Below are 12,134 nucleotides of genomic sequence, written 5' to 3'. Positions count from 1 at the left end.
CTACCATAAATTCAAAGACAAAGTCAGGCTGAGTAATGTTATAGATTTATATTGAAATAGACCTACACAAAGTTAACCATTTATTGCTATTCGAAACAGCACAACTGTAAATGTCAGTTAATATCAAATGTCTGCATCTAAAATAATTGATGCAAACAAATGTTTTCTTAAGAGTCAAGTCAGAAGTTAATTGTAATTACAGAACAATTTTTAGACCATAATATATACTTCACTTCTAAGGTAATGAGGACTGTAGAAAAGATATTCAGTTGATGTTTTTAAATTGACATTTTTTTAACTTACATTTTTTTATTTAATAACTGTAGTTATAATACAGTACATGCAGCCATACACTGATGTTTAAAGAAGAGCAGGTTTGTTTTAATGCACTGTCTCGAAGAGGCCTACAAAAATGGTTTAGTGATTCATTCCCACTCGCCTTCTTCCCAGCATGCACTGGAGAATGAATAATTAATATGACTGCATTGTTTGACCATTTGCCGCTTTTATTTACACTGTTGTTGTTGATTTAGTTGCCATGTTTAGATTATGTTACCTTCATCAGTTTGCTGACTGTCACTCGTCTTCTGTTTCCTGAAGCAAATCTTGAGCTCTGATTGTGGAACATTTGTAATAAAAAAATATTCACCCTATAAAATAAACACACACAGATTTTATGTAGATGCCTAAAAAAGTAATTTGTAGCAGATATTGTATTATTACTTACTGTATATGGTCAAACAGAAAACTTGAATTTACATATCAATAAGATTTACATATCTATGCATAGAAATATATCTACCAAAAATATATCCTATAAAGGTGATAACAACATGTTTGGCTTTATTCAAGCTCTGTATAGGGTGGTAAAATATATAGATTGAAAAATGATGATTGGGAGATGAGCAATTAAAATATTGTATTTTATTCATTGAATACATTGTTTATTATTCAAAACAGTTCCTCTTATTAGTCTGCAATTACAAATGAATTAAAACTAATGTTTGAGGACCAAAATATTTAACATATTTATAGTTTTTTCTATGAAAATAATCTCATCATGTCTTAAAATAGCTATGCTATGGAGTCCCCAGCTCTACCTGATCCCCTTTTACTCAGTGAACACAAGTAAAACAGTGATAAACTCTACTTAATGACAAGTGGTGATCAATGGATTAACGGTTTTCACAATGACAATCACTGCAATTAAATTCTGAACAAATTATAGCCTCGAAAGCGTGCAAAAGGAACTGAAAAATTGCATACATGCCTCAGCCTAATTTTTTTCACAAAACCTAAAATACATTGCTCCGGATATGTTTTGTTGCAGTTTCAGATGGCAAATCCACTAGAGGCCGCTGTCCACATTTTTGCGAATCTACAGTACGTTGCTTAGGGTACATTTTGTTGACCTGACGTAAGTGGAGTTTGCTGCAAACCACTGATCTAACCCCTTTTTTGAACCCAACCAATAGTGCTTTCAAAAGCAAACTTTAAAGTAAAAGTACACTGCAACCACATAGTATTACCTTGATTTGACATTGGTTTTCTTTTGTGATTTTTGTTAACCTGTGCTTCACTTGACTCAAACCCGAGCTCTCTGCATCACAAGTACATCACCGTGCATAGTGGGTCATGACAAAAGACCTCAAATTTGCATCTTCTTATATATGACTTTTTTGCTACAAATAAAAATCCAGAAAGTTTTAAAGCTTAAAATTGTCTTGATATGAAATGCATTTATTTAATCAAGCTCTAAAAATAACTTGTTTGGATAAAAGTGGCATATATGACATCACAAGGGCCCATATATTTGCATATATCCTAATTATTCATTCATTCATTTTCCTTCGACCTAGTCCCTTTATTCATCAGGGGTTGACACAGTGGAATTAACTGTCAACTTATCCAGCATATGTTTTACACAGCAGATGCCCTTCTATAACCCAGAACTGGGAAACATCCATTCGCACTCATTCATCCACATAAACTATGGCCAATTTAGTTTATTCAATTCACCTATAGTGCATGTCTTTGGACTGTGGGAGAAACAGGAGCACCCGGAGGACACCCACATGAGCACGGGGAGACCAAGTAAACTCCACACAGAAATGCCAACTCACCCAGCCGGGGCTCAAACTAGCAACCCTCTTGCTGTGAAGTCATCATGCTAACCACTGAGCCACCATGTCACCCTTATACAGTACACTAATTAGTATTCTAATAGACACTAGTTATAGATCACCAGACTACAGGTTCACTTTATATTTCACTGCTCTTAAAAACAAGTTTTTTTTCATATTATTAACACAAAAGTCATTAATTACTAAATAATTACTGTGTAAAAATCATTACAGATTTTACCACAAAGACACAGATATGCACAACCAGAGAGTGGATAAGTTTTAAATAAAATCTAAATAACTTTGTTAAAAAAATACTGTGTACGACAGGTTTTTAAACTAAATTTCAATCAAGGTTTTTAAAGTTTCTTACATTATGATACTGTTGGCTTCATAGGATTAAGCATATAACTGTAAATGACATGTCAATCAATAAAACAATTCTTAAAATGTTAGTTCATTGCAGATTTTTTAAAATAAATAAATAACTTTGAGGAATAATACATCAAATACATAATCTAATGGTTTCAATGCATTATTAAAGGGATTTAATTAATTACAGTCTATAAACAATAGTCATATGAAATCACTTACTTAAAAAAAGTTTGTTTGGGTTTAGATCTGGGATTCAAGCTTGTTAAAACTAACCCTACCCTCACAGTGACATCACTAGCTCCATTGAGTGCATTGTGTCTCAGCTTGTCTCAATCTCAGCTTGCATCATAAAGGCTGCATCCAGATACTGTTGGAGAAACCAGCAGTTTGGAAGTTCATTAATTCATTCATTTTCTTTTCGGCTTAGTCCCATTATTAATCAGGGGTCGCCACAGCAGAACAAACCGCCAACTTATTCAGCATATGTTTTACACTGCAGATGGCCTTCCAGCTGCAACCACTCACTGGGAAACCCATACACTCATTCACACACACACACACACACACACACACACACACACACGCACACGCACACGCACACGCACACGCACACGCACACACACACACGCACACACACACACGCACACGCACACACACACACACACACACACACAAACACACACACAAACACACACACACACAATTTAGCTAACCCAATTCACCTATAAAGCATGTCTTTGGACTTGTGGGGCAAACCGGAGCACCTGGAGGAAACGCACGCAAACACAGGGAGAACATGCAAACTCCACACAGAAACGCCAAGTGACCCAGCCGAGGCTCGGACCAGCGACCTTCTTGCTGTGAGGCGACAGCACTACCCACTGCGCCACCAAAATTAACATCTTGGATGACAAGAATGAGGAGAATAAATTATCAAGTAATTTAGATCTTGCGAGCGAAAAAATCCTTAAAATTTTCACATCCAGAATTGTTTAATTGATATGATTTAATTTCAGATATTTACAAAATATTTTTTTCAAGAGTAAGATAAACCCATATAAATTAAGCATCGCTCATTCACAGTGTACACTCAGACCGGCCACGTCGCCCTGCATCATTCATGTCCTACAGCCGATGATGCTGAGCGCGCGCCCCCGCCTCTCATCGCGAACGCGCCTGCCTGCTCATGCACGAGAACAGGAAGCCGCGCGAGCCCGTGGACACTGAAGCGCTGGCGAACGGATCGCTACGTTTTAACGGATCCTTTTTTCATCCCATAAACGGGATTTACGGTTAAAAAAGGGCGACTAAAGGACTAGTCTTTATCGAACAAAGCAAGGGCCAGACATTAAGCTCCGTCTTTTGGTTTTCAAGACCCTCTTTAGCGCTCGGCTGTTGCTTTTTTTTTCTCAAAGAAGGGCGTGTGGTTTTCCGGAGAGGGAGCTGGTGCATGTTGAATACTGTGCGTTTCATTGAACGGTTCGGATCGTCGTGAAGGATGGGCTGTACGTTAAGCACGGAGGATAAAGCGGCGGTGGAGAGGAGTAAAATGATCGACAGAAACCTGAGAGATGACGGAGAGAAAGCGGCCAGAGAGGTCAAACTCCTGCTGCTTGGTAAGAAACAATTAAACATAAATGAGAGGCCTAAACTGCGCTGTTTCTTTGTTACAACTGTGTCACACGGTAGCTGAAAGAGTGTTACACTGTTGTTACTATCATCAAAACTGTAACGGAAAGTTTGTGGGGTATTGTTGGTCTTTTGATGGCCATCCATTACTCAACCAGTTACTTTGGGGCATTTATTGCTCTTTTTATATACCATAACTTTAAACCTGTCGAAATGGTCAACATTTCAGCTCTTCACGAGTACACTATAATACACTATTTATTAAAGATGAAAATTGGAATTGAAAAATCAGCCTATTGATTGTCCCAATAAACTGGCACACAGTCACAGCAGTGAAGATGAGAATTGTAAAAACAAAAATATAAATACATAAATATTAAACTGACAAGGCTTTCTCTGAATTTGTACACAAAAACACAAATATAAATTATTATTTCTGTAAGGAAGCAACAGGATGTGATTTTAACCAGCTAGTCATGACAAAACAATGCTTTGTTTTGCAATACAGTTTTTTTCTGACTGCATACTATCATTTACATGTAGGCTAAATCATATTGTCTAATCAATACACACATAATTATCTTATTAAATTGTTGTCTCTGATTTTTTTTTAAAACAAAATGTTAATTAAAATGTTCTATTATGCACTATTAATTAAAGCAGAACATTTGTACTGAAGCTGGAAATATTGATTGTCCCAATAAACTGGCCTGAAGTAACAGCTGTGAAAGAGAACTGTCGCAATGCACTGAAAACAAACCCACATACGCACACTGTGATACGCTGGAAACCAAAAGAAGAGCTTTAAATGAGCGGAAATGCATCTTTTGAAGGGTATGTTGATGATGAGCTGCTGTGCTGATGATGCTTTTTTATGTAGGAGGGGTTTGATGATGGCGACCTGTTGCTTCATTTTGCTGTTATTGTGAAATGATGTACATTTGATCACGATGTAACTGCGTTTCCGCTAACAAACACGTAAATGAATGATAGATTACATAAATAACATTTGAAATGTTCAGCATGATCTGGTTTATGATAGATCAAGGCAAGACTAATCTAAACTCTACCCATAACTATCCAACTTCTAGAATTTTGACAAAGAAAGATTATTGTGAGACTTTCAGGCCACTTTAATATTGTTTTTTTTTATTTTTTATGACATAAGCCCTGTTGCGATATTTATTTTTAGTTGTACCATATATTGCACCAAAATAAAATGCGACAAACAATATTATTATAATTTTAAGACCATTTTACGCCTCTCATTATATATTCCCAGAATTACAATATTATAGCATCATAATGCAAGTGCACTCTTCCAAAGAACCCATAATATTTTATTCTTAAGAATATTTCATTTAATTATAGTAATTTTAACAATTTAATAATTAGGCATTGGAATCAGAATGTGAAAACACTTATCCTCAGCTAAAATGTTGATAGAATTGGTTTCTATGTATGGCCGATATATATTGTATCACCAAAAATGATTGAGGTCACGTCCATGTGTTGTGCAGCAAGTCGATATATTGATTATTGTGACAGGCCTATATGACAGATATGTAAAAAATATATATGTAGTTAACATACATAAGATTTATCTTTGACTACAAAGAGTTAAAGTCTGAATTTGGAAAAAAATAGGAATAAATATAAAATAATTTGACAATATTTAATATTTTTTCATGTATATTATTTTTTCAAAGCTTACGATGAAAAGATTTAGGACTTGAGTATAAAAAGTTGTAAATATTTAGTATTTTAGATATTAAATTCAAAATTTACAGTCTGAGTAATTTTAGAAATAACATTTATTTCTTAAAAATTGCATAAAACAGTTTATGTAGTATAGTATTTTTAAAAATAATAAATTTAACAGTTGAGTAAAAAAAAATTAAATAATAAATATATTCATTATTGTATTATTATTATTATTATTATTACTACATTTATAATATGTAATATTATATTTATATTAATATTTTATGTATTGAAAATTAGTTTCAGGCCTAAAGTAAATTTAATATTTACAAAATACATCTTAAAATTACAATTGGGGCTTTGTTTGGCTTAATGGATTGTATATATTAAAATAATTCACAACGCATTTGCACCGATATACAATTGATATTTTTAATGTCAGTGCCAATACCCATATCTAGATAACAATGAGGTGAACATTATCAGGGTATCCAAAGGGTCTTAAAAAGTCCAAAATGTCTTAAATTTCAAAACAAAATTTTTAGGCCTTAAAAAGTCTTAAATTCACTGAAATGGTGTCTTGTATGTCTTAAATCATTTTAAATGGGTCTTAATTTTCCTTTGGTAATGTAAAGCTACCCAATCGATCCAAAACGCATCCATTCACCAACATTCATTCATTCATTTTCTGTTCGGCTTAGTCCCTTTATTAATCTGGGGTCGCCACAATAGAATGAACCGCCAACTTATCCAGCATATGTTTAATCATTCACACTCATACACTATGGACAATTTTAGCCTACCCAATTCACCTGTACCGCATGTCTTTGGACTTGTGGGGGAAACCGGAGCACCCGGAAGTCACATTGAACAAAAATGTATGTATACACCTAAGTTCTGCTTGTTTTGACACATTATTTAAAATATGTGGCGAAGAAATGACTAATTAGATTTTTTTTTTTCTGCTGGGCCATTAAAAAATCCTTAGCATGTTGCGTAGCCCTATGTAAGTGAAATTTTATTCTTCATGGTTTTAAAAAGGTCTTAAAATGCCTTAAATCTATCTATTCAACTTGATCCACAACTATTACTCAGACCTTATTCATAAATCATTTATTGTTATTAAACACTAGTTTTCCCTTTTATATCAGTTTACTGAAAGGAATTGAGGATGAAATAGCAGTATTATCAGTAGCGAAATAAGACCATCAGACAGGCTGGCATAGAATCAAATTAAACAAATGAAGCAACTATTTTTTTCCATCTCTTATTGCCATCTTATTGTCACAAATTCAGACATAAATATTGTTTGGTATTTAAAGATAAAAGCTTTTCATTTATTAGAGTAATTGTTTTGTAGCACATTTAAATTTTAATATATTACTAATACATTACTAAAAAAAATCACCAATATATAGTCAATATTAATTAATATAATCAATATTAATAAATATTCATTGTCAAAGGAGATGTGCTCATTTCTGCCGGGTGTTTCTCCCTGGGTGTCTGTTGCATTTTTTTAAGCCATAATGTTCGCAGTCATCTTGACCTCAGTACCCGCCGCTGAGATGTTAGCTAGATGCTATCTCAAATACTGCCACTCGTTTCTAGGCAACACGCAGACGCACACAGACCCACAAACTCAATGTGTTCAAATTACCCATAACAGCAGTGGCACCAATAGAGTCTGCTCGAACACACACACACACACGCACACGCACACACACACACACACACACACACACACACACACACACACACACACACACACACACACACACACACACACACACACACACACACACACTCACACACACTCACACACAGGCAGATCATTAAATATGGAGTGGCTCTTTGCTTTGCTGAAATGACCAGCACATGGAGGCTTTAGTGACTTGATGTGTGCACCTCAAACTGACCTGGATCAGGGACTGGTGGTTTAGCAGCCAAAACACTCACCCGCTGATACAAGCGCTCAGTGTGATGAATGTTTGGCTGTAATATGAGCATTTCAATAAGCGATACGATCCAATAATATTTGACATCGAATCTATTAGAAAAAAGTGGAGTTTTTATTTTTTTAAGCCAGATATTACATTTTTTTGAGGGTAATAATGTAGATTTATGTTGCATTATACATTTGCAACAACTTCCAAGAGATGGGTGTTGAAGTAAAGATGATTTTCTTGTAATGTAGGGCTGCTTGATTATGGGAAAAATCATATTTACGATTATTTTGGTCATAACTGTAATCACGTTTATTCACAATGATATACAGTATAAGTCAAAATTATTCACCCTCCTGTGAATTTTTGTTTTTAAATATTTCCTAAATGATGTTTAACAGAGCAAGGAATTTTTTGCAGTATTTCCTATAATATTTTTTTCTTTTGGTGAAAGTCTTTTTTGTTTTGTTTTGACTAGAATAAAAGCAGGTTTAAATATTTTAAAACTATTTTAAGATCAATATTATTAAACCCTTTAAGGAATATATATTTTTTGGATTGTCTGCAGAAGAAACTACTGTTATACAATGACTTGCTTAATTACCCTAACTTGCTTAATTAACATAATTAAGCCTCTAAATTGCATTTTAAGCTGAATGCTTGTATCTTGAAAAATATGTAGTAAAATATGATGTACTGTCATCATAGCAAATATAAAATAAATTAATGAATAGAAATGAGTTATTAAAATTATTATCTTTAGAAATGGGTTAAAAAAAATCCTCTTTGTGTTAATTAGAAATTGAGGAGGAAAAAGGGCCGCTAATAATTCAGGAGGGCTAATAGTTCTGACTTCAACTATATATATACATATATATATATATATATACACAGTTATTTTTCTCCCTGTAAATAAGATAAGGGAAATAAATACAATAGAATAAAAATATGAAATAAACTGTGCTTTGAGCATCTTTACTGTAATAAAAACTTATTTGTTAATTATAGCCACAAAAGTCCTTCAAGAGCGGTGAGTGCTCTGATTAATAATAATAAAAACAGTCGGCAGCAGGAAAATTGCGCGCTGTCACTTTAAGAGGAGTACGGTTCTGATTTATGGTTTCACTTTTACGTGTCTTTTGATTCTCAACTTGTTTGTTTATTACATAAATGAGGTTTACTATGAATAACACTAAACACTGCATTTCGAAACAAATTTGCATATATTCGACCATTAAAGTGCTCGCATTAAGATGACTTTAGTTGTATGTCCTCTGCTCTTCGCTGAGGCTGAGCGCATACACACAACTGCATGCAATCTCTTTCGCGCTTTAAAAAACATGAATGATTTGAATGTACATCAATGAATGATGCGCATCCCTTGCCGCAAAAATTACATTGCAGTACATGCTTTTAATAATTTTCACATGAGCTTTGCAGAGCAACAAATGTGTACAACTGGAAAGGGGGCGGTATATGATGCAATAATCGTTTTTATCTCGATTAATGTTTTTTTTTTTAATGGTTAAAAGCCAAAATTCAAATCGAAACTGAATTTAGATTAATTGCACAGTCCTATTGTAATGTCAATGTCCATATTGAGATTTAAAAGTGGTTGATGGTGAATGAATCTATTTCTTAATTTATGTATTTACAATAGTATTTAAAAATATATATTTATTTTCAAATATTCTCAATATTGCCTGCTTTCAGCTAAAATTTCAGCTCAAATGTACACTTTTTTAAATTACCTAATTCAATAAAAATTTTAATTTAATTATAATTGAATATTTACAGTTTATTTTATTAAGTCAATTTACAGTGAATATATTATACATAGATTAATCTCTTGTTTTTGGATTGCTAAAGCAATTAAATAACAAAATTAGTATTGTCTACATATTAGGCAAGTTTCTGTGATAAGCAGGATAATGTTTTTAGTCGGGTATCATAAAACTAAAGCTCCCTTTGACATGGCTGTCTATGAATGTTTTAGCATATATTTATGTTCAAATTAGGTAAGGGGCTGTGTAAAATAATGTAATTTTCATTTAATGATAACAAAATAAAACTTTGTTTATATATAAAACAATAATATCTTAATAATATGGAATAATATTGACTATATTTATCATCTGTATATCATCTGCTAAATGATACAGTGAATTAATGTCACCAGATGAAATTTGCACAAATTTGTTGAAACCAGAGCAATTTATTTATGTGACATTTTTGAAAAACACTTCATCCATTGTAATTTTGTTTCATCTGTTATATAGCCATATTAATATAGATTTTATATATATATTTATTTATACAGTTGAAGTCAGAATTATTAGCCCCCCTGAATTATTAGCGCCCTGTTAATTTTTTCCCCCAATTTTTGTTTAACGGAGAAAAAATTTCAACACAATTGTAAACATAATAATATTGACCCTAAAATGGTCTTTAAATGGTTTTTCTACCCGAAATAAAACAAATAAGACTTTCCCCAGAAGAAAAAAATATTATTAGACATACTGTGAAAACTTCCTTGCTCTGTTAAACATCATTTGGGAAATATTTAAAAAGGGGGGCTGATAATTCTGACTTTAACTTTATATATAAATATCAGTCTATCATCATCACAGTCTCCCTTTTACATGTGGCGTTTTGAGTTGATTTCCATGATATATGGTCTTTGTATCAGCTTTTGTCAGGAAATGTCTGATGTTTGTGCATCATAGAGGTCAGGGTGTGGTGTATTGCAGATCATAACCCGAGGCTCGTGTGTGATAATAACACAACTGATTGCTGGACAGCTGGTCTCAGCAGAGGTGTGTGTGTGTGTGTGTGTGTGTGTGTGTGTGTGTGTGTGTGTGTGTGTGTGTGTGTGTGTGTGTGTGTGTGTGTGTGTGTGTGTGTGTGGACCTGTGGGGATGAAAACTAACTGACTGAGCCTAATGTAGCAGCACTAATGCCTGTAAACCATGAAAAAACCTCAGACCATCTCTCTGTTGAGCACTTATACCCACACTGACTGAAACCTTACCTTTGAATATCTCCATTTCCATTTTTGTTTAAGATTTATTTTTGCCAATTTTGTCTTTATTATGGTAGGACTATATTGACAGGAAGTTAAGTTGGAGAGAGAAGGAGAGGACACAAAGAAAGCTCCATAACTATGTTGACACTGACAACTAGGCACCATCAGCGTCAACTTATTTATCCTGTTTAATACTAAAAAGTTTCTTGCAATCTGAAAATATCTATTTTACTTCTCAGACCTTTTTAATTCACAATCTTCATGTCACCTTTAATATTTTGTTGGTTAAACTAGGTTTTATACTTGGTCACAATAGTGATGGGTTGAAAACACCAGAAGAATAGGATTGCAATTTAGTTGTTTTCAATTAAAACAAGTGTTATTTCACCAGCCACAATTGTGATAATTAACAAATGAACAAAGTTTACATCTTCTGTAGTTTCCCAGTCGAAAATGTAATGTTTGACACATTTGTGAAGTAATTTACCATATACCAAATATCACCTGTCATAAGTATAATCACATTCGGCATCAGTAGGTGGCATAATAGTCTAATTTTGCTTGCTTAGTCTAAAATAAATAATTAAAAAGTAATGCAACTTTGACAGCTCCTCTCTTTCCATTGCGTGAGCGGAGCTGATCATTGAGTGCAATGTTCAATATTCCACACTTCTGAGTCTGTTTACAAGTTAAATATGTTCACCATCCTGTTTTTTAAAGTTCTACAAATACTATTCAAACTACAAAATGATGTAAAATAGAGAATAAGTGTGCAATTTGAGACAAATATTAAATGTGCGAGCAGGAAGTATGTAAAATGATCATCTGAAATTAATACATTTCAATCAACACAATCTATCTTTTGTTTAAAAGTTGAGTTCCTTGCTTAAAGCCAACACTTCAGCGGTTTGGGGGTCAAGTCATATTTTAAACATTTTTTAGCAGTGGACAATTAGGAGAATGATCATTTTGCCTTACTTCACTTTATACCCTGGCTGACCAAAAAATTGACAAATTTGTAATTCGTTCGCCACAAGAGTCTCACTAGCTATGTTTCTATCCAAAAATGCTAATTAACTTTTTGCACAAAACTGGATTATCGCATAAAACACATGCGAATAAAGCAGTGTTTCTATCCAATGAGTCAAAGTGAACAAAATCGTCACTTCCTGATTAACTGACGCCAAATATCAAAAGTAAAAACAGAATTTACTGTGATAAAAGAAGCTGCGTCAATCTTTTCTTCATTTAATAAATGACTTGCGCCTCAGAAGGCAATCCTGACACGCAGTGAACACGTGGTGGCGTTTGAAGCACAGATGCTCTTGATTC

At 33.6% G+C, this 12,134-nt stretch overlaps 1 protein-coding gene across 1 annotated transcript in view; it reads left to right on the top strand.

Annotated features, from left to right (window-relative positions):
- The first annotated feature begins 3,695 nt into the window (after positions 1 to 3,695).
- Positions 3,696 to 12,134, top strand: part of gnai1 (guanine nucleotide binding protein (G protein), alpha inhibiting activity polypeptide 1) — a 35,470-nt gene continuing 27,031 nt past the window's right edge. Inside the window, exon 1 of the mRNA XM_056455553.1 lies at positions 3,696 to 4,114. Within this exon, the coding sequence (XP_056311528.1) occupies positions 3,997 to 4,114 (118 nt within the window). The 5' untranslated portion in view covers positions 3,696 to 3,996. The remainder of the gene's footprint in view (positions 4,115 to 12,134) is intronic.

Source organism: Danio aesculapii, chromosome 4 (genome assembly GCF_903798145.1).
Source record: "Danio aesculapii chromosome 4, fDanAes4.1, whole genome shotgun sequence".
Taxonomy (NCBI): Eukaryota; Metazoa; Chordata; class Actinopteri; order Cypriniformes; family Danionidae; genus Danio; species Danio aesculapii.
Note: the sequence above shows the minus strand (reverse complement) of the source record. Positions and strands in the feature narration are given on the sequence as shown.